This window comes from Nerophis lumbriciformis, linkage group LG35 (genome assembly GCF_033978685.3).
Source record: "Nerophis lumbriciformis linkage group LG35, RoL_Nlum_v2.1, whole genome shotgun sequence".
In the NCBI taxonomy this organism is placed as follows: Eukaryota; Metazoa; Chordata; class Actinopteri; order Syngnathiformes; family Syngnathidae; genus Nerophis; species Nerophis lumbriciformis.
The window spans coordinates 13695964-13719294 of NC_084582.2; the positions used below are offsets into that span (position 1 = coordinate 13695964).

The 23331-nt window shown below is 39.9% G+C and overlaps 1 protein-coding gene across 4 annotated transcripts in view; it reads left to right on the top strand.

Moving 5' to 3' along the window:
• gria1a (glutamate receptor, ionotropic, AMPA 1a) overlaps window positions 1-20523 on the top strand; it is a 203946-nt gene extending 183423 nt beyond the window's left edge. For 2 of the 4 annotated variants that reach the window (XM_061927716.2, XM_061927717.2), the window contains exons 15-16: window positions 1011-1145; window positions 12358-20523. In XM_061927716.2, coding sequence (XP_061783700.1) covers window positions 1011-1145; window positions 12358-12525 — 303 coding nt within the window. In that variant the 3' untranslated portion in view covers window positions 12526-20523. Of the gene's footprint in view, window positions 1-1010; window positions 1301-12357 lie in introns of all 4 variants that reach the window. The other 2 variants (XM_061927718.2, XM_061927719.2) reach the window with 1 other exon arrangement.
• The last annotated feature ends 2808 nt before the right edge of the window (window positions 20524-23331 follow it).

Here is a 23331-nt window from a genome sequence, read left to right on the forward strand (position 1 = left end):
GATGCTGAGTGCCAAGCAGGGAGGTAATGGGTCCCATTGTTATAGTCTTTGGTATGACTCGGCCGGGGTTTGAACTCACGACCTACCGATCTCAGGGCGGACCCTCTAACCACTAGACCATTGAGTAGGTTGATTCAAACAACAATGGCGGCACGCAGCGAGGAGTCGTGTGCTGACATTGATTCTGCTATTGCAACTGTTTTGTCCAATCTATCGAATATTAATTCTTTAAAAGATGAACAGAGAACGGTTCTGAAGGCATTTATTATCCAATATGTCGGCTGTTCTGTTCTGGATTTCCCAGCGTCGCTCTCATCAGCGTCACGGGTTGATTTCGATGTGAGTGGTTGAAGTAACACGTCATTCAAGATAACGGACAAGTGGTTTATCCAATCACATACAATTATTCGTTTTACAAGGCCCCAGCCTTCTGAAATACATCTCCTATGGAGAACTCCCAGATCCTTGTGTGGAGCTCAGCGAACTCCAAGGATCTGGCGAGAGTCAGGTTAACAAATACCATGCACTCTACTATAAATGCAGTTTATTTATGTGCATCATTTTGCAATCACTCAGCGTGATTGCAACACCCGTCACTCATACATGCACCAGGTGGTAAAGATGGCAGTGTCCTCTTTGCAACTTAAGAACGTAAGCTCTTCTATCTCCGAGAGACTTGTTGAAAATGATGTGACTTTGATTTGTGAGACAGGCCTTAGAACATGTTTATTGTCATGTTTGCATGCGTGTGACTAAATCCCGAGTGTATGGTCAAGCTTATGTATGTGTAGTTCTGTCTGTGAATGAATGATTATACACTCACTTTTCACATATGGGGAAATGTATGGATGTTTAATTGGTAATCCCAATATTACTGGTACCTAATATTGTGGCCAGGGAGTGTATATGCTCGAGCAAATGTGTGAATGAGAACGTTCTCAAGTCAGTCATGTTTGTGTCACTCTAAACGTTGTCTGTTGCTAATTGCCCCCCTCGACCCTCGTCTCCAGGACAAGACGAGCGCTCTGAGCCTCAGCAACGTGGCCGGAGTCTTCTACATCCTGATCGGCGGCCTGGGCCTGGCCATGCTAGTGGCCCTGGTGGAGTTCTGCTACAAGTCCAGGACCGAGTCACGTCGAATGAAGGTGTCGACCGCTCGAGCCGCTGCTGCCTCAGCTGCTCAGGCCTTTCACTGCTCAGCCTTAGACAGTGGTGCTAGCGCCCCCTACACAGAGCTGCAGAGCTACGGCCTGTACGCCAACAACACTGTTAAGATATAAGGGCAGAGCACAGCCACGGGGTAGGAAACGCTGTGATTAAGCCATGATGATGATGATGATGATGATGATGTCCTCCGCCTCCTCATCCCCCGCCCATCTAACCGTGACCACAGTAGGGCTTTTCACGGCTTCCACCGCAGTGCAAACGCTCTCCTGTACCTCTTTCTCCTTCTACCGCTCCCTTGCTAAGTCTTCTTGTTACTGATGGCCTGCAGATGCCCTCAATCACGTAATTGGAAATTGCCCTTGACCATGTTTAAGTTTTAGCACCAACATGTTTCCAAATACAACATGCAATGAACATATCTGTTAGTCTAGTGCAGGGACCGGATACGGCCCGCCAGCTTCCAAATTCCAGCCTGCGGGAAGTCCCATATTTAAAAAAATTAATTAATTAAAAAATAATAATATTAATAATACATATATATATATATATATATATATATATATATATACATATAATTTATTTTTTTTAATATATATTTTTTTAAATCTGTCTTTTCTAATCTATTTTCTACCGCTTGTTACTCTCGGTGTCTCCTAGCCACTCAGGCAAATCATATTGTCTAAAAATGCATTTTCCCATCGATAAAGTGACATCCGCGACAAGTGCGCTCTGTTTCAGTCAATTAGAAATATATATATATATATATACACATTATATATATATTTAAAAAAAATCTCCTTCTCACCCCGGTGGGGTGGTATCTGTGTCATCCTCAAGCTCGGGTCCTCTAACAGAGGCCTGGGAGTTTGAGGGTTCTGAGCAGTACCTTGGCTGTTCCTAGGACTGCGCTCTTCTGGACTGAGGCTTCAGAGGTTGTTCCTGGGATCTGTGGGAGCCACTCTCCCAGTTTAGGGGTTACTACTCCAAGCGCCCCCACTACCATGGGGACCACGCTAGCCTTGACCTTCCACATTCGTTCCAGCTCTTCTTTCAACCCTTGGTACTACATATATATATATATATATATATATATATATATATATATATATATATATATATATATATATATATATATTTATATATATATATATATATATATATATATATATATATATATATATATATATATATATATATATATATATATATATATATACAGCTCGGCCCCCGGCCAAGGACCACCATAATGAGCAACATTAAAATACAGTAGCGTATAGCAGGCTTAAATATTCATTAAAAACAAGGCGAAGTTTTATTTAACAAGTATATATAATAGTTTTGGCCACGGTAACATTACACAGTTTGAACAGTGACACTGTGTTTAAATATTTAAGTGATTCATTGGCGTGCCACTAGATGGAGCCCACGTACCACAATTTGAGAATCGCTGTTTAGTCCGTTCTCAGTTTTGCAGTAGCATCGTTTTATTGCAGGTAAATGAAAAATCTCTGAACAAATACTGGAAACATTATTCAATCGTTTCATTTATCTTTTTTTTGTTTTTTTGACATTTGCATACTGTGTGGGACATCACACATGTAACATTGTTCTCTCAGGCTGGATTTACACTGCGTTTAAAAACAATAGCACTTTGTGTACATATCCTCCTTATGACCAACGTCCTCTGCAGTAGACATTTGTTTTTGGTCTTTTGTCATATTTAAAAAAAAAAAAAAATGTCCACTGCAGCAGACGCCGGATGTACAAGTACTGGGGTTATGTATATTAATTAGACCATTATTTGTCTGGTTGTGTGGGGTTCTTGAACCCCAAGATGCAAAGATGGCAGGCATAGCGCAGGTAAACATGACTTTAAAGGGGAACATTATCACCAGACCTATGTAAGCGTCAATATATACCTTGATGTTGCAGAAAAAAGACCATATATTTTTTAACCGATTTCCGAACTCTAAATGGGTGAATTTTGGCGAATTAAACGCCTTTCTATTATTCGCTCTCGGAGCGATGACGTCACAACGTGACGTAACATTGGGAAGCAATCCGCCATTTTCTCAAACACCGAGTCAAATCAGCTCTGTTATTTTCCGTTTTTTTTTACTGTTTTCCGTACCTTGGAGACATCATGCCTCGTCGGTGTGTTGTCGGAGGGTGGAACAACACGAACAGGGACGGATTCAAGTTGCACCAGTGGCCCAAAGATGCGAAAGTGGAAAGAAATTGGACGTTTGTTCCGCACACTTTACCGACGAAAGCTATGCTACGACAGAGATGGCAAGAATGTGTGGATATCCTGCGACACTCAAAGCAGATGCATTTCCAACGATAAAGTCAAAGAAATCTGCCGCCAGACCCCCATTGAATCTGCCGGTGTGTGTGAGCAATTCAGGGACAAAGGACCTCGGTAGCACGGCAAGCAATGGCGAAAGTTTGTTCCCGCAGACGAGCGAGCTAAACCCCCTGGATGTCTTGGCTCACACCGTCCCTTATGCCACCGAAGATGATCAAGAGAAGAATATCGACCCTAGCTTCCCTGGCCTGCTGACATCAACTCCAAAACTGGACAGATCAGCTTTCAGGAAAAGAGTGCGGATGAGGGTATGTCTACAGAATATATTAATTGATGAAAATTGGGCTGTCTGCACTCTCAAAGTGCATGTTGTTGCCAAATGTATTTCATATGCTGTAAACCTAGTTCATAGTTGTTAGTTTCCTTTAATGCTAAACAAACACATACCAATCGTTGGTTAGAAGGCGATCGCCAAATTCGTCCTCGCTTTCTCCCGTGTCGCTGGCTGTCGTGTCGTTTTCGTCGGTTTCGCTTGCATACGGTTCAAACCGATGTGGCTCAATAGCTTCAGTTTCTTCTTCAATTCCGTTTTCGCTACCTGCCTCCACACTACAACCATCCGTTTCAATACATTCGTAATCTGTTTAATCGCTTAAGCCGCTGAAATCCGAGTCTGAATCCGAGCTAATGTCGCTATAGCTTGCTGTTCTTTCCGCCATGTTTGTTTGTGTTGGCATCACTATGTGACGTCACAGGAAAATGGACGGGTGGTTAAAATCAGGCACTTTGAAGCTTTTTTTAGGGATATTGCGTGATGGGTAAAATTTTGAAAAAAACTTCGAAAAATTTAATAAGCCACTGGGAACTGATTTTTAATGGTTTTAACCATTCTGAAATTGTGATAATGTTCCCCTTTAATGTCAAAAGGAACTAGTGCACTGGGAAGTGCACATGCAGGGAACATTGAAACAAGAAACAGGAAACAATCATTGAGCCCTGTTTGTAAAGAAGTCTAATTGGGAACCAGTACCAGGTGTGGCCAGGCTACCAATCAGCGGCAGGCGAGGGGAAAGAGCGCTCAGGGAGACATGCAGGAATAGATAGAACTTTAGTGATTCTTTCAGAAGAGTTCCCTCAGGAAAAATTACAATTCCAGCAGCAGTGATGTCTCCAAGGTACGGAAAACAGTCAAAAAAACGGAAAATACCAGAGCTAATTTGAATTGGTGTTTGAGAAAATGGCGGATTGCTTCCCGTTGTGACGCCACGTTGTGACTTCATCGCTCCGAGAGCGAATATTAGAAAGGCGTTTAATTCGCCAAAATTCACCCATTTAGAGTTCGGAAATCGGTTAAAAAAATATATGGTCTTTTTTCTGCAACATCAAGGTATATATTGACGCTTACATAGGTCCGGTGATAATGTTCCCCTTTAATAATCCGGCCCGCCTGTGCACAGATTTCCCTCCATGCGGCCCCTGAGCTCAAATGAGTTTGACACCCTTTCCTTAATGCATTCACTCTGACATTGAGGAAAATGCTTTTAAAGACAATGTCGAGCAAAGTTAATAGAACTGAAACACCTTCTGGACACACCAAAACGAACGAACGATATATGCCAAAGAAGTATCAATTATGTGGGTTAAAAGTACTCTTAGTATGATGGAGTGCATTTTATTTACAACTCCACAAATGAATAGCAAATGTATATTTGCAAAAGCAGAATTTTTGCGCCTAATAATGTAAATGTTTAGTGCGCACACAAAACATAGGGAAGCTCAGGAATGGTATAAAGGCAATTTCAATTACAGTGATGCATCTGTCTGGCTCTGTCGCTCTGAATAAATGTGTCCCCTGCTCCTTCTGCTCTTGTCTGGCAATGCAGGGCCATTGTGGTGAACATCCTTTATCTGTATACCATTAGGTTCCATCCCTGCTTTTACACAGAACCTTCTTACACTATTAACTGCATTTCAGAAGTTTTTGAGTATGGATTTGTTTCAATATATATTGCCCCCATCAGACTGCGTTCAGTTAAGATATTACTACTCTAAAATACCACACTTTCTTCTCGTACACAGCAGGAAATGCACAAACCAAGGACGGATCTTTGTCACGGGTGTAGTTTCTCGGTTTTAATCAGTGCACGAAGCGCCACCTGATCAGTATGCGGATTAGATTGGCGAGGATCCCTTTAAGATACTGTGCCTTTTTGCTGTTTGGCTTAAAAGAAACAACAAGGCCGGTCCAATTAGCGCGATGCCCGAGCTGCCGCACTGCACACGGCGGTTCCTTAAGATCTGGGTTGCGTTGTCCAAAATTAATCAGCACCAGAATGGGCCGCCATCACAGACAGCATTAAGCCACATTCAAAGCTGGTGGCTGTTACTGCAGGACACCACCTAATGGAGCAATTAGAGCAATGAATGAAGCCTTAGCTCACTTCTTACTGCCATACTTGCCAACCCTCCCGAATTTTCCGGGAGACTCCCGAAATTCAGCGCCTCTCCCGAAAACCTCCCGGGACAAATATTCTCCCGGAAATCTCCCGATTTTCAGCTGGAGCTGGAGGGCACGCCCCCTCCAGCTCCATGTGGACCTGAGTGAGGACAGCCTTTTTTTAAATGACGGGAGGACAACAGGGTGACAAGAACTAAATCATCCAGACTAGAGATAAGTTGTATTATTATGTTTATCTTACCTAAAAATAAATATATTTATTAATTTAAAAAATAAAAAAACTGAATACATTTTTACTATATTTTGCTATAAACATCAAAATTAATTGTATTTTTATTTGTATTTTTTCTGACTCCTTATTACATCCAGTCATAGAATTACCCATTAAAATAAACATATTTGAAATAATCAATTTTAAATGATCATAATAATTCATTTAAAATGACCATATTTAATTATTAAAATAATTGTTTGTTTATCAACAACTTTAGCATTTTATTCATTACATTTTGAAGCTCTCAGAAGCCAAGTTATGTTATATTCCTTAAGATTTATTTATGCAAGGTTGAAGTATCAATCATCTAAACACAGTTTTGTTTGCATATTTTCAGGATGTAGATATATATATACATATACATATATATATATATATATATATATATATATATATGAAATACTTGACTTGGTGAATTCTAGCTGTCAATATACTTCTACCCTCTTAACCACGCCCCCTACCACGCCCCGCCCCCAACAACGCCCCGCTCCCAACCACGCCCCCCACCGCCCGAAATCGGAGGTCTCAAGGTTGGCAAGTATGCTTACTGCCCACCCCTTGCTCTGCTGCGCCCCGACCTTCATTCAAAGCATGCCTGCAAACTATATTTAAACTCTCTTCAGTTTAGACTTTCTGTTTATCAAGTACCAACTCAGAAAAAAACTTGGCTCTAAAAGTACCACCATAATGACTAACAAAAAAAATTCAGTAGCGTAGTAGGCCTAAGTATGCATTAAAAACAAGGCAGAGGTTTGATTTAACAAGGGCATTTATTATTTTTTGGCCATTCTCACTTTACACACAGTTTGAACAGAAACACTGTTTGAATATAGGAAAATAAAACTGTTTTTTTAATCAAGTGATTCTTTGGCGTACCACTAGATGGAGCCCACGTACCACTAATGTCACACTAGTGTTGTCCCGATACCAATATTTTGGTACCGGTACCAAAATGTATTTCGATACTTTTCGGTATTTTTCGGTACTTTTCTAAATAAAGGGCACCACAAAAAATTGCATTATTGGCTTTATTTAAACAAAAATTAAAACAAAACATTAAACATATGTTTCTTATTGCAATGTTGTCCTTAAATAAAATAGTGAAAATACAAGACAACTTGTCTTTTAGTAGTAAGTAAGCAAACAAAGGCTCCTAATTAGTCTGCTGACATATGCAGTAACATATTGTGTCATTTTCCATTCTATTATTTTGTCAACATTATTAAAGACAAGTGGTAGAAAATTAATTATTAATCTACTTGTCCATTTACTGTTAATATCTGCTTACTTTCATGTTCTATTTACACTTCTGTTAACATGTAATAAACACTTTTTCTTCTGTTGTTTGGATACTTCACATTAAATTTGGATGATACCACAAATTTGGGTATCAATCCGATACTAAGTCATTACAGGATCATATATTGGTCATATTTAAAGTCATCATGTGTCCAGGGACATATTTCCTGAGTTTATAAACATAATATGAATTTTAAGAAAACGAAAGAAGATTTTGTGATGCTAAAAAATAGTATCGACTAGATACGCTCTTGTACTTGGTATCATTACAGTGGATGTCAGTTGTAGATCCACTCGTGGCGTTTGTTTACATTTTGACGCCCGGTGAGCTACGGTGTGTAGTGAAGCTTGTTTAGCTATTCCTCGTCCTGCAGGGATGATACTTGTAAGAAATGTACTTTATTTGTCGCCATGGAGACCAGGATAAGTGATTTTAGAAGTAGCTAAAACACTGCAGACTGCGGGTGGACTTTAGCCGCTAGCTAGCTAGCCATGTCTTAAAGCATCTCTTCCTGAGGGCGTTTCAGTGTTATAACGTCACCTTTATCGTTAGTTTTCAAGCCAAAATGCGTCCGTTCTCCCTTTTCTGTCTACACACTGTGTCTGCTTGTAAGTACTCCGTGATTGTGCGCTGCCGAACATGCTCATCTACTCGTAAACCAGCAATGACACGATGTGACGACGACGAGGGGGCGGGTGACCGGTACTTTTTAGAGGCGGTATAGTACCGAATATGATTCATTGGTATCGCGGTACTATACTAATACCGGTATACCGTACAACCCTATGCCACACATACCACAGTTTGAGAATCGCTGCTTTAAATTCAATTGGCAGTTAACAACTTCCTAAACAGCTCAGAGACAGGGAATTTGAAGGTAACCATGAATGTGGTTTATGGAAAGTTGTTTTTAAAATCTTAAAGGGTCTCGTCTCGTTCCTCAAACTGCTCTCATGGACAAACTCTCAAGTTGTAAAACATACAATTATCCTAATTGTGTCTTGATAAGATGAAGGATTACGATCCAGAAGACTAAGGCTCATGATTAATGGATCGTTCTCCAACACATAGCAACAGGCTGTGACTCCGAAAAACTCATGATGTCCGTACAATGGAATAACTGCAACCTCAGCAAGATGAAATAGCTGAAATCTTTGGAGTAAGAGATGTGTTTTATTACTACGTTAGACCAATGTGCTTATCCTAAGTAAAATGTATGAACATCTACAAATAATCCGTCAACAGAACAAGAAAATAACAACTTAAAACTCTTAAAACGTACATGTCGAGTAGCATAGGCGCCGATCCCGGGGGTGCTTTGGGGCCCGAGCACCCACGGACAATGCCGAGCACCCACGTGGGATTGATGGCAACTTTCAATCTTTAAATGAATTTTTGGAAAATCAATCGTGATGTCGTTAATATCGAGGCGAGTTTGGTTCGTTTTACCTAATATAAACGTCACAAATCATATACCGTATTTTTTGGAGTATAAGTCGCACCGGAGTATAAGTCGCACCTGCCCAAAATGCATAATAAAAAAGGAAAAAAACATATATAAGTCGCACTGGAGCCCGGCCAAACTATGAAAAAAACTGTGACTTATAGTCCGAAAAATACGGTAGTCTATAATTGATAAAGCCTAACCAAGATTTCACTGTGCCCGATAATGAACTAATTACACTATCATCGTAACTTTAAACACACTGCACACGAGCGAATGAAGGGCATTATTATTCAACAGCCATACATGTCACATTAAGGGTGGCAGTTTGAACAATGCCAACACTGTCATAAATATGTGCCATATAGTGAAACCACACTAAACAACAACGACAAACACATTTTGGAAGAATATTTGCACTGCAACACAACATAACACTACAGAACAAATTCCCCAAATTCCCTGCAGCACCAACTTTTCCGGGACGCTAGAATATAAACAAACACCATTGGTGGATCTACACCTAACATCCACTGTAATGATACCACGTACAATAGAGTATCTAGTCGATAGTTGATATGTTTTAGCATCACAAAATCTTCTGTCGTTTTTTTAAAATTCATATTATGTTTATAAATTCAGGAAATATGTCCCTGGACACATGAGGACTTTGAATATGACCAATGTATGATCCTGTAATTACTTGGTATCGGATTGATACCCAAATTTGTGGTAGCATCCAAAACTAATGTAACACATCCAAACAACAGAAGAATAAGTGATTATTAAATTTTAACAATAGTGTAGATAGAACATGTTAAAAGAGAAAGTAAGCAGATATTAACAGTAAATGAACAAGTAGATTAATAATTAATTTTCTACCACGTGTCCTTAATAATGTTGACAAAATAATAGAATGATAAATGACACAATATTGAATTGAGTTGAATGGAATTGAAGTATTTATTTCAAACCTGCACAGTACAACAACAATTTTTTTTTACATTTTGGCATTTATGCAAGGCTTGAAAAGGGGTTGGATGAAGCAGATGCTTATAATATCCCAACCCCTCTCACTCATTCCACATTTAACATAAACAATATAATACAAGAACAATACCATACAAACAAAAACAAGAAAAACTCCTGTACATTAACAATACAATAGTACCACTGTTAGTATGAGACAAGACGAGACAAAACACACACACACACACACACAGGCCCAAACACTCTCTGACCATACACTTCTCTCCCATCACTCTCTTTCCTCCTCGTACTTCTTCAGTACCGTATTTTTCGGAGTATAAGTCGCACCGGAGTATAAGTCGCACCGGCCGAAAATGTATAATAAAGAAGGAAAAAAACATATATAAGTCGCACTGGAGTATAAGTCACATTTTTGGGGGAAATTTATTAGATAAAACCCAACACCAAGAATAGACATTTGAAAGGCAATTTAAAATAAATAAAGAATAGTGAACAACAGGCTGAATAAGTGTATGTTATATGAGGCATAAATAACCAACTGAGAACGTGCCTGGTATGTTAACGTAACATATTATGGTAAGAGTCATTCAAATAACTATAACATATAGAACATGCTATACGTTTACCAAACAATCTGTCACTCCTAATCGCTAAATCCCATGAAATCTTATACGTCTAGTCTCTTACGTGAATGAGCTAAATAATATTATTTGATATTTTACGGTAATGTGTTAATAATTTCACACATAAGTCGCTCCTGAGTATAAGTCGCACCCCCGGCCAAACTATGAAAAAAACTGCGACTTATAGTCCGAAAAATACGGTACTTTTTTTTTAAACAGTGTTTTAAATTGAATCATGTTGGAACACGTTTTTAACTCGTCCCCTAAGTTGTTCCACAGAGTGACTCCACGCACTGAAATACACTTGATTTTAAATTTCTACCCTATATTTTAACTTTAGATTTATTCTCATATCAAACTCTTTTGGCTGTCTTTTTGACACTTACATCCGGCGCCCCCCTCCACACCCCGGATTATAAATAATTCAATGTGATTATCTTGTGTGATGACTGTATTATGATGATAGTATATATCTGATAGTATATATCTGTATCATGAATCAATTAAGTGGACCCCGACTTAAACAAGTTGAAAAACGTATTCGGGTGTTACCATTTAGTGGTCAATTGTACGGAATATGTACTTCACTGTGCAACCTACTAATAAAAGTCTCAATCAATCAATCAAAACACATAGAATCATCATACTGCTGTGATTATATGCATCAAATGTTCATTCAAGGCTAAGGCAAAATATCCAGATATATATCGTGTATCGCAATATGGCCTTAAATTATCGCAATATTAAAAAAAGGCCATATCGCCCAGCCCTAGTTCCAATGATGCCATTTCTGTTTGTCATGTATAATTTTGTCTATTTTGTGTTTATTCTTGAATAAACAGGTCAGTTTCTTGTTACCAACCATTGTGTATTATTCAAACTCCCCTAATTCAGCTGGCTAGTTGTTATCAAGAGTACTAAAACCCTTTTCAACATGATTCTGACAACTAAGTAGGCTAAATAACTTTAAACTTTAATACATGCTCGGATAGGCCAGTATCGGTATCGGTCAGTATCGGTATCGGATCGGAAGTGCAAAAACAATATCGGTATCGGATCGGAAGTGCAAAAACCTGGATCGGGACATCCCTAATACACACACACCGAGCACCCACTGGCAGAAATGTAGATCGGCGCCTATGAACAGTAGTAGTACCTCAACTTACGAGCCTAATTGGTTTTTGTGACGGAGCTCTCAACTCAAAACACTTGTATCTCAAAACAATGTCCCCCATTGAAACAATTGAAGTCAATTCAGTTGGTACTTGAAGAAGTTGGTCTAGCATAGAAAAAATTGGTTCGTAAAAAAAAGAAATTATTTTAGTTCGATCAATCAATCAATCAATCAATGTTGATTTATATAGCCCTAAATCACAAGTGTCTCAAAGGGCTGCACAAGCCACAACGACATCCTCGGTACAGAGCCCACATAAGGGCAAGGAAAAACTCACCCCAGTGGGACGTCGATGTGAATGACTATGAGAAACCTTGGAGAGGACCGCATATGTGGGTAAACCCCCCCTCTAGGGGAGACCGAATGCAATGGATGTCGAGTGGGTCTGACATAATATTGTGAGAGTCCAGTCCATAGTGGATCCAACATAATAGTAAGAGTCCAGTCCATAGTGGGGCCATTTTAGTTCGATGTTTGCTTAGGTTTCCCAGCACCACGTATATGGTATAAATTGCACAATATTGTGCTCAAAAATGTAACAAATGGGCTCAAAGTTTATTCCTGTGCGATGTCATCATTCCAGTCTGCAGTCTAATTGTGTTGTCTTGTCGTCCTGCAGCAATCCATCAATGACGCCATGCGCTGTTCCACCCTGACCAGAATGAGCGGTAACGGGAGCGGAGGAGAGAACGGACGCCTCCTCACCCACGACTTCCCCAAAACCATTCAGACACTGCCGTGCATGAGCCACACTGCCAGCATGGGACTGGGTGCCTCTGGCATGTGATCACAATACTGCGTTTTGGAGAAGGGGAGGGGCAGGAAGGAAGTAAGCAGGGTGGGACAGGACTAATGACTCCAAAAAAACTAAACAAAAAAAAAAAAAAAAAAACAATGGCTCTGTGGTTTGACCCATCTATTCTTCTGGCTGTGGCCGACTGGAACGAGATTTAACTTACTGCCAAAATGCACTCTTCAAACACAAGACTTTTTTTTTTAAATATGTGGGTATTGGCAATGTAAAAAAAAAAAAAAAAAAAAAAAAAAAAAGAAGGGAAGTGAGCTGCAATAAAAAGTCCGGGTGTGTTTTTTTTTTTTTCTTTTTTCAAAAAACAAAACAAAAAAACCCTCATCCTTAAGTGTGACGCCTGTGTTGTGCCATTTTGATGGAGTTGTCAGTCTGCATGTGCAAAATGTTCACCTCAACTGCTGACCTTGTACTACCTAGAAGCTTTCTGGTGGCTGACGGTGTCTTTGCACAGACAACAATGTTTTGTTGTTTTCTTCTCACTCTTGCCATGTTGGGAGGACCAAGTGCTCTGTGTAGCATAGCCAGTTTTCTAGTCCATGGGTTTGCACTGCTGTATTATAATGTGAAAAAAAGTGTGGTTGGTTTGAGTCACTCTCGGTTGAAGGCTGGTGTTTGGGCCACAACGTGCATTGCTGCTACACCTCATGGAACACGCCATGCCTTGTCTTTGTGACATAGCACCGTTATTTGTATGCACACACAGTTTTTTCCTTTTTTAAAACAATGTGTGCGATTATAGAAAAGGCGCAAAATAGTGGCTTACACTGCATCCTGCTGCTACGGCCTTCCCAGGACACCCACTGCTATATTCGGAAATCTAGTAGCAGTACACGTGGAATAAGAAAGATTGGCTCCTTTAGAAAAAAAAGCAAATGATAATGTTCCCGGGGAAATATTGTTAAAGCGGTTGCTCTTATCCATTCTGTGATGTATTTTGCGCTGTATTCAATTCTAATTAAATGGCCGGTGCCGCTATTCACACATCATTTCCTGAGAGAGACATATCACTTGTGCTTTGTGCACCGCTTTCAAGTCTTACCATGTAAAATACAGGAAATGTTGGTTTTTTGGGGGATTAGTAAACATTCCAATGCCGTTAGTTGACTGGTTGGATTCAAAATATGTTGTAATGTCCATTTTGAAAACAAAAAAATTTGTACAATTTAAAGTTTTGTGCAATCTAATATTACATTCTACTAATTGGAAATGTATTTATTGTCTTTATGATTAGACAAAGGGTAACACTTTAGTATGGGGAACACATATTCACCATTAATTAGTTGCTTATTAACATGGAAATTAGTAACATATTGGCTCTTAATTAGTCATTATTATCCATCCATCCATCTTTTTCCGCTTATCCGAGGTCGGGTCCCGGGGGCAGCAGCCTAAGCAGGGAAGCCAAGACTTCCCTCTCCCCACCCAGCCACTTCGTCCAGCTCTTCCTGGGGGATCCTGAGGCGTTCCCAGGCCAGCCGGGAGACATAGTCTTCCCAACGTGTCCTGGGTCTTCCCCGTGGACTCCTACCGGTCGGACGTGCCCTAAACACCTCCCTAGGGAGGCGTTCGGTTGGCATCCTGACCAGATGCCCGAACCACCTCATCTGGCTCCTCTCGATGTGGAGGAGCAGCGGCTTTAATTTGAGCTCCCCCCGGATGGCAGAGCTTCTCACCCCATCTCTAAGGGAGAGCCCCGCCACCCGGCGGTGGAAACTAATTTCGGCCGCTTGTACCCGTGATCTTGTCCTTTCGGTCATAACCCAAAGCTCATGACAATAGGTGAGGATGGGAACGTAGATCGACCGGTAAATTGAGAGCTTCGCCTTCCGGCTCAGCTCCTTCTTCACCACAACGGATCGATACAGCGTCCGCATTACTGAAGATCCGCCTGTCGATCTCACCATCCACTCTTCCCTCACTCGTGAACAAGACTCCGAGGTACTTGAACTCCTCCACTTGGGGCAGGGTCTCCTCCGCAACCCGGAGATGGCACTCCACCCTTTTCCGGGCAAGAACCATGGACTCGGACTTGGAGGTGCTGATTCTCATCCCAGCCGCTTCACACTCAGCTGCGAACCGATCCAGTGAGAGCTGAAGATCCTGGCCAGATGAAGCCATCAGGACCACATCATCTGCAAAAAGCAGAGACCTAATCCCGCAGCCACCAAACCGGATCCCCTCAATGCCTTGACTGCGCCTAGAAATTCTGTCCATAAAAGTTATGGTCATTATTAAGTACTTATTAATGCCTATTTCTGCATGGCCTTATTATACAACCAGTAAGTCATTAACTAAGAGTCTTCCCTCAATAACCTCAGAATTATTAGTAACCCCAATCCTTATATTTTTCCCTAGTGTCCAAACAACTGTAAATTAAGTCTTTGTTACTTTAATAAGCAACTCATTAATGGTGAATATGTTCCCCATACTAAAGTGTTACCAAAAAAAGTATTGACTTAATATTAGGGTTGTCAAAAATAACGAGCTAACTCATGAGATTAATCACAACAAATGATCGCAATAATCATGAGTACAATCGTCCCTTCACCACATTGCAGATTTTTCGGAGGATATTTTTTAAGCATATTCTACATTAGTGTCCTAAATTCACCAGGTTCAGGCAAAATTTAAAAAAAATGGCTAAAATAACCAAAATATTAACACTACAGTAGTATTGGGGGGGGGGGGGGTTACCCACATATGCGGTCCTCTCCAAGGTTTCTCATAGTCATTCACATTGACGTCCCACTGGGGTGAGTTTTTCCTTGCCCTTATGTGGGCTTTGTACCGAGGATGTCATTGTGGCTTGTGCAGCCCTTTGAGACACTTGTGATTTAGGGCTATATAAATAAACATTGATTGATTGATTGGTCACTCGAAGAAGCCAAACCAGTCACAATGTACTGTTCAGTACCGTGGCCACTGATTGGTTTAGCCTCAGGCAGCATTACTATATAATAGCGTAAAGGTGACTAAGGGGTGTTATTTCAAGTCTAAAAGGCTCTCATAATGTTGAAAAAGTGAGAGTTTTGTAAACAGGTGTTTATGCTATGAAAATATTTAATTTAGAATTAATTCCTATTCCAATTAAAAGGGACTGTTTGCAACATTCACACAGATGTCTAGAGGGCGCTAACTTTCCAATGTATTTTACACAGTACCGTATTTTTCAGAGTATAAGTCGCTCCGGAGTATAAGGCGCACCGGCCGAAAATGCATAACAAAGAAGGAAAAAAACATATATAAGTCGCACTGGAGTATAAGTCACATTTTTTGGGGAAATTTATTTGATAAAACCCAACACCAACAATAGACATTTGAAAGGCAATTTCAAATAAATAAAGAATAGTTAACAACAGGCTGAATAAGTGTACGTTATATGAGGCATAAATAACCAACTGAGAACGTGCCTGGTATGTTAACGTAACATATTATGGTAAGAGTCATTCAAATAACTATAACATATAGAACATGCTATACGTTTACCAAACAATCTGTCACTCCTAATCGCTAAATCCCATGAAATCTTATACGTCTAGTCTCTTACGTGAATGAGCTAAATAATATTATTTGATATTTTACGGTAATGTGTTAATAATTTCACACATAAGTCGCTCCTGAGTATAAGTCGCTCCCCCGGCCAAACTATGAAAAAAACTGCGACTTATAGTCCGAAAAATACGGTATATCCCGCCCTCTTCCGGCCTCTGGGTGTTGTTGGCTAATAATAGTGATTTGGATGGCTTTGAATTGTTCATCGCTTCTCCTGGACTGCTTTTGTTTGTGTGCACGCGCTCTCTGCGCGTACGTATTGACGAGACCGGGTGAGTTACCGTCGTAAACATCAATCAATTTATTCCGGCTAGTAAAAAATAAAATTATACAAACTGAGTAATTGGGAAAAATATAGACCGTTTTTAATACGAATGTTTTTCTGTTAAACCACTAATGGTAACACAACACAAATCTGCTCGGTTGCCTTGCGGTTAGAGTGTCCGTCCTGAGACTTGAAGGTCGTGAGTTCAAACCCCGGCCGAGTCATACCAAAGACTATAAAAATGGGACCAGTTGCCTACCTGCTTGGCACTCAGCATCAAGGGTTGGAATTGGGGGTTAAATCACCAAAATGATTCCCGAGCGCGGCCACCGCTGCTGCTCACTGCTCCCCTCACCTCCAAGGGGGAGAACATGGGGATGGGTCAAAGGCAGAGGATAATTTCACCACACCTAGTGTGTGCGTGACTATCGTTGGGTCTTTAACTTTAACTTAAAAGCTAGCCAGTGGTGTTTTTGTTATAGTTTGGCTTTGACAAATTTAACTATAAGCAAGTCCTTTTAATAGCGATAAACGAGGGATGACTGTACATGCAAATTAATCACACAATTTATGTTGACCGTGCATACTCCCTTATTTTAGCTGCAGATGAAAGTGTGTTATCATACACTCAGTGCATATGTCAGTGCAAAAATTTGTGAGGAGACGCCGATTGTTGCGCTCGTTCGCAAATTTTACTTCAAACTACATCCTGATGGGACTTCAGCTCAAACTGTCACCAGATTTTGGGCAAATAAATGATGTGCGTTCAAGTAGAACATTTTGCAAAAATGTTCCTGGATAACATTCTGACAATGAAGTGTCCAAATATTGAGGTCTAAGTTGATTTAAATGATGCAATAACCTGTGATTGATCATGATTCATCTAAATTGAAAAGTGTGATTAATCTGATTTTTTTTTTTAACTGACAACACTATCACCACTAAGTTTTTTTTATTTTTTTATTTAATAAAATTACCCATTTTAAATGCAATAAACAAAATTCATAGTTGACATGGCAACTAGATATGAACATGAAATACAATTATTTGATTAATTTTATTATTATATGACCCAAAAAAAACAACATGGCTTTATTTTGTGGTTAAGATTTTACGTATTAGTATGACGTCATTGTTATTTGTGTGTATTCTGCACACCAAGAAACTATAATGTTGTCTATTGTGATGGTAGATGTTGTCCAGGCAGGTGAGACACATTTGTATTACAGTCTGAAGCCTTACAGGCAATGTTCTTTTTTTAAATTCTATTATTATTTATTCATTTCACCATTTTCCACTTACCTTATCGCATGTCCTCTCTGCACGTGAGCAGTTCCTCCGGTGGAATTGTCAGACAAAGTAGATGAAAGCAAAGGCCGGTACATGAAAACATGAAATTATAGTCATTTGTCACCGCACAAGCCCTGGAACACATTGCACATTGTTCATACCTCAAGCTGTGATTTTACCTGAAGGTGACTCGAGAGGTTGTTGCTGGGTGTTATCATCATCATTGCCACATTTAAAGCCCCCGCCCACATTTGACCAGCTCTTCTTCCTCTAGACCAGGGATTCTCAAACTCGTATGTGGACTCCATTTAGTGGTACGCCAAAGAATCGCTTGATTAAAGGACAGTGTTTTATTTCCGTTTCTAATGTTGCAGTGGCTAAAAATATAAATATACTTGTTAAAGGGGAACATTATCACAATTTCAGAAGGGTTAAAACCATTAAAAATCAGTTCCCAGTGACTTATTTTATTTTTCGAAGTTTTTTTCAAAATTTTACCCATCACGCAATATCCCTAAAAAAAGCTTCAAAGTGCCTGATTTTAACCATCGTTATATACACCCGTCCATTTTCCTGTGACGTCACATAGTGATGCCAACACAAACAAACATGGCGCATAGAACAGCAAGGAATAGCGACATTAGCTCGGATTTCAGTGGCTTAAGCGATTCGACAGATTACGCATGTATTGAAACGGATGGTTGTAGTGTGGAGGCAGGTAGCGAAAACGAAATTGAAGAAAAAACTGAAGCTATTGAGCCATATCGGTTTGAACCGTATGCAAGCGAAACCGACGAAAACGACACGACAGCCAGCGACACGGGAGAAAGCGAGGACGAATTCGGCGATCGCCTTCTAACCAACGATTGGTATGTGTTTGTTTGGCATTAAAGGAAACTAACAACTATGAACTAGGTTTACAGCATATGAAATACATTTGGCAACAACATGCACTTTGAGAGTGCAGACAGCCCAGTTTTCATCAATTAATATATTCTGTAGACATAGCCTCATCCGCTCGCAGATTTCTTTGACTTTATCGTTGGAAATGCATCTGCTTTGAGTGTCGCAGGATATCCACACATTCTTGCCATCTCTGTCGTAGCATAGCTTTCGTCGGTAAAATGTGCGGAACAAACGTCCAATTTCTTGCCACTTTCGCATCTTTGGGCCACTGGTGCAACTTGAATCCGTCCCTGTTCGTGTTGTTACACCCTCCGACAACACACCGATGAGGCATGATGTCTCCAAGGTACGGAAAACAGTCGAAAAAACGGAAAATAACAGAGCTGATTTGACTCGGTGTTTGTAATGTGTTTGAGAAAATGGCGGATTGCTTACCGATGTGACATCACGTTGTAAGCTAAATTATTGGTAAACACAGTTTATGTATAATAATTGACGTAAAACCGCGAGTAATGAATAAAGTTTTCATCAATTAATATATTCTGTAGACATACCTTCATCCGCTCTCTTTTCCTGAAAGCTGATCTGTCCAGTTTTGGAGTTGATGTCAGCATCTGCTTTGAGTGTCGCAGGATATCCACACATTCTTGCCATCTCTGTCGTAGCATAGCTTTCGTCGGTAAAGTGTGCGGCCCAAACGACTGACCATTTCGTCGGCTTTCCCCACAGCCTCGTATTTTGAACATATTTCGTCCAATTTCTTGCCACTTTCGCATCTTTGGGCCACTGGTGCAACTTGAATCCGTCCCTGTTCATGTTGTTACACCTTCCGACAACACACCGACGAAAGTGAGAAAATGGCGGATTGCTTCCCGATGTGACGTCAAGATGTGACGATATCGCTCCGAGAGTGAATAATAGAAAGGCGTTTAATTCGCCAAAATTCACCCATTTAGAGTTCGGAAATCGGTTAAAAAAATATATGGTCTTTTTTCTGCAACATCAAGGTATATATTGACGCTTACATAGGTCTGGTGATAATGTTCCCCTTTAAATAAGACCTCTGCCTTGTTTTTAATAAACACTTAGGCCTATTATGCTACTGTAGTGTTGGTCATTATGGTGGTACTTGGAGAGCCAAGTTTTTTCTGAGATGGTACTTGGTGAAAAAAAGTTTGAAAACCACTGATCTAGGAGAAATGATCCCCTTCATGTTTTGCTTTACAACTATGGTACCAAATTGAATACATCTTTTAAAGCTGGATAAATAGGCATCCGGTGTTTACCAAAACCGTACATATCACCACATGAGATGTATACAAAAAGGATGTCTTCTCTGAAACGTTTGCAAACATGCCTCAGTGTACTTTCACTACTTTTCTTCCGCTCATCCATGTGTCTTCTCGTGCTGTTTTATGAATTAGGACACAGCGCAGAGGAGACTTCACCTTTGGAGAGATGTTTTATATGCCGTTACAGATTTATATATAAGAAAAAATATATATAGAAACAAAAAAAATGTCTTAATGTTTGTATATAGAGGAGAGTTCGGTTGCTGGTGTTTTACACTTTGAAGAGTGTAATAAACAAAACAAAAAATACATGCCAATGTGGAATTATCTGTAGAAACTAATGTTCGGATCCAGTTTGGTTTTCTTTTTCATTGTATTGTTAAGGTTTAATAATGATTTTGTATTTTTAAGTGCTGGTATTTTAACATTTGAATATATCCATCTTGGAATCTAATTATAGTTTTATCCCAAGATTTTCATTGTTGTTTTTTCTTTTTTAAATAAAAAAAAAGGTGTGTAGTAATTTAAAAAAAATAAATTAAATAAAACATCTGTGAATAAATGTGTTTGAAGAAGGCAAAAAAATTTTTGGAGAAATATTTTTTTCTAACCAATGTGTCCTGGAAGGAAGTCATCATGCTTTTGTAACAGAATAAAGGAATAAACAATGTATATTTGTTCATGTACGTGTGTTATTTGTGGTGATGCTGATAGTGGATTTCACTCCCTGCCTTGAGCAAATTGGAAATGATTTCAAATATTAGCTGCATAGAAGGCTGATGGGCTGTCAGGCTTTGAAAGGAGTGCAGTGATCCAAAATATAATCTCTGGAATTCTGTCTGACATGCAAAAAATAAAATAAAATGGAAGGACCTGCAAGAGCCTGAAGCTGCGGTGAAAGAAAAATTGGATTTAATGGTCCTCATCATAGAGACTCAACAAAAGAAAAGACTGGCACATTCAACTTAATGGCAAAGACTACCCCCTGGTTCAGGCAACACACCGTAGTCTTTACACTACTGCCATCTAATGTCTTGGAATTGTAACTGCATGCAAAGTCCACTTTATAATACAGTACAGCATATGCAAATGGTACTTAAAGGTGTAAGAAAACAAGATACCTGGACGGCATAGCTCAGTGTTAAAAAAATAAAATAAAAAACATTAATAATTTTTTTTTTTAAAACAATGAACATTTATTAACACATTTAAACACACACAAAAGTACCGAAAAGTAGCTCTGCCGAGTACTACTATCATTTCCAAGGCAACAAGAATTGGTACTGTATCGATTTGTGAAAGGTACTGTTTGGGGGCACCGGACGAGCCCCCAAATTGTTGCGTTTTGGACCAGTTGTTCCTCCCAGGGAATTCAAGTCACAAGTCGCTCCCAAGCTCTTTACAACACTTAAAGCTGAGTAGAAAAACCACCAGAGACAGAATAGGTATTTTGTAATATATTTGCAAAGCTTTGCATATATACATTGAGACCAGTACAGCATAGAACATTCAATCGCCCTGCTAAGATGGTCTGCCCCCCTTGACCAAAAAACCCTCTCCCCTCTTAAGTCCCTGGCAGTCATGTTTCTCTAGCCAAAACAAATGTCCATTATCTCTCTCTCTAACATTCCTCACTTCAAGGTTAAGCACACAGTTTTGCAGACAACCAAAAGACCACATTTGGAAGAAAAACACTAGCTGTTTTGTAATATGAAAATGAAATGAAAAGAAGTAACACTTAAATTCGGATATATGTAAATATCTGCCTCCGACAGTACCCATCCACAATCTCTACAACAGAGGGCTCCAACATGTTTTCCTCTGAGAGCTATTTTTGCAAAATGAAAATTGTCGAGAGCTACTCAATTCTGTAACATTTATTTATATAACTTATATCTACCTATCCATCCATCCATCCATTTTCTACCGCTTGTCCCTTTTGGAGTCGCGGGAGCCTATCTCAGCTGCATTCGGGCGGAAGGCGGGGTACAAGGAATACGCCAAATACATTGGTCATAATTTAAGTTCTCAGACTTAGACTTACACTTGGATGCTTACATCTTCCCTTTCTACTATTTTGACTTCCAGTCAAAGTGAATGTATCTCCTTGCAGCATAAAATGTTTAACCTTCTACACTTCATGAAGCACATTCACAGACTAAATGCATTTATAAAGCACTCTTCGGGACGACACCGACCTCTTAAAGCTCATTATGAAACATTCACCCATTGACACACATCGTGCACAGTATTAGTTGCATCTGCAGCTCAAGGACAGTTGGGAAAAGATGATATTAGCATGCAGAAGGGACCAGCAGGTGTGCGTGTTTGCTGTACTGCTTTTTGTTAATACTTCAACAGATAAAAACATCAGGTGTTTGCTGCCAGTCCAATATCAATACCGTATTAAAAATGCTCATAAGATTGTGCATTTGTCAATTGTATCCGCAAACATCTGCGGTTTGGCTTAATGGAATTTTGCAGAATACTTCCATTGTTTTTCTTCATCAACATTCACACTGTTGATATGTATCTGCTTTATTGACCTAAACTCAGAGGCAGGACCCTAAAAGTTACAAATAAATATTTATTCCAACAAAAAAAAAATCATAATTTCAAAAGCCCATTTTGCCTCCTTGTTTGTCTATTGAAAATCTTGTTATGATCCGTTGATCCTGGGCACTAATCAGATAGCTATTTATTTCTGTTACGATCCGCTGCCCGGATCATAGTTTGTTTACGTTTTCGTCTCTGGTAGGCTTAGTTCTGTTTCAGCACCCCTGGTTTGTGTTTCAGTTGCCATGACTGCAGATTAGTTCCACCTGCCTCTGATTAGTGTTCGGGACGCTCACCTGCTCCTGGGCACTAATCAGATAGCTATTTATTTCTGTTACGATCCGCTGCCCGGATCATAGTTTGTTTACGTTTTCGTCTCTGGTAGGCTGAGTTCTGTTTCAGCACCCCTGGTTTGTGTTTCAGTTGCTATGACTGCAGATTAGTTCCACCTGCCTCTGATTAGTGTTCGGGACGCTCACCTGCTCCTGGGAACTAATCAGAGAGCTACTTATTTCTGTTACGATCCACTGCCCGGATCATAGTTTGTTTACGTTTTGGTCTCCGGTAGGCTTAGTTCTGTTTCAGCACCTCTGGTTTGTGTTTCAGCAGATTAGTTCCACCTGCCTCTGATTAGTGCCCAGGAGCAGGTGAGCGTCCTGAACACTAATCAGAGGCAGGTGGAACAAATCTGCAGTCATGGCAACTGAAACACAAACCAGGGGTGCTGAAACAGAACTAAGCACTACCAGAGACCAAAACGTAAACAAACTATGATCCGGGCAGCGGATCGTAACAGAAATAAGTAGCTCTCTGATTAGTGCCCAGGAGCAGGTGAGCGTCCCGCAACGGATCATAACAAATCTGTTAGCAATAGAATTTAAAAATGTTCCCGAATATAATTTATCCAAAATAAAATCAGGA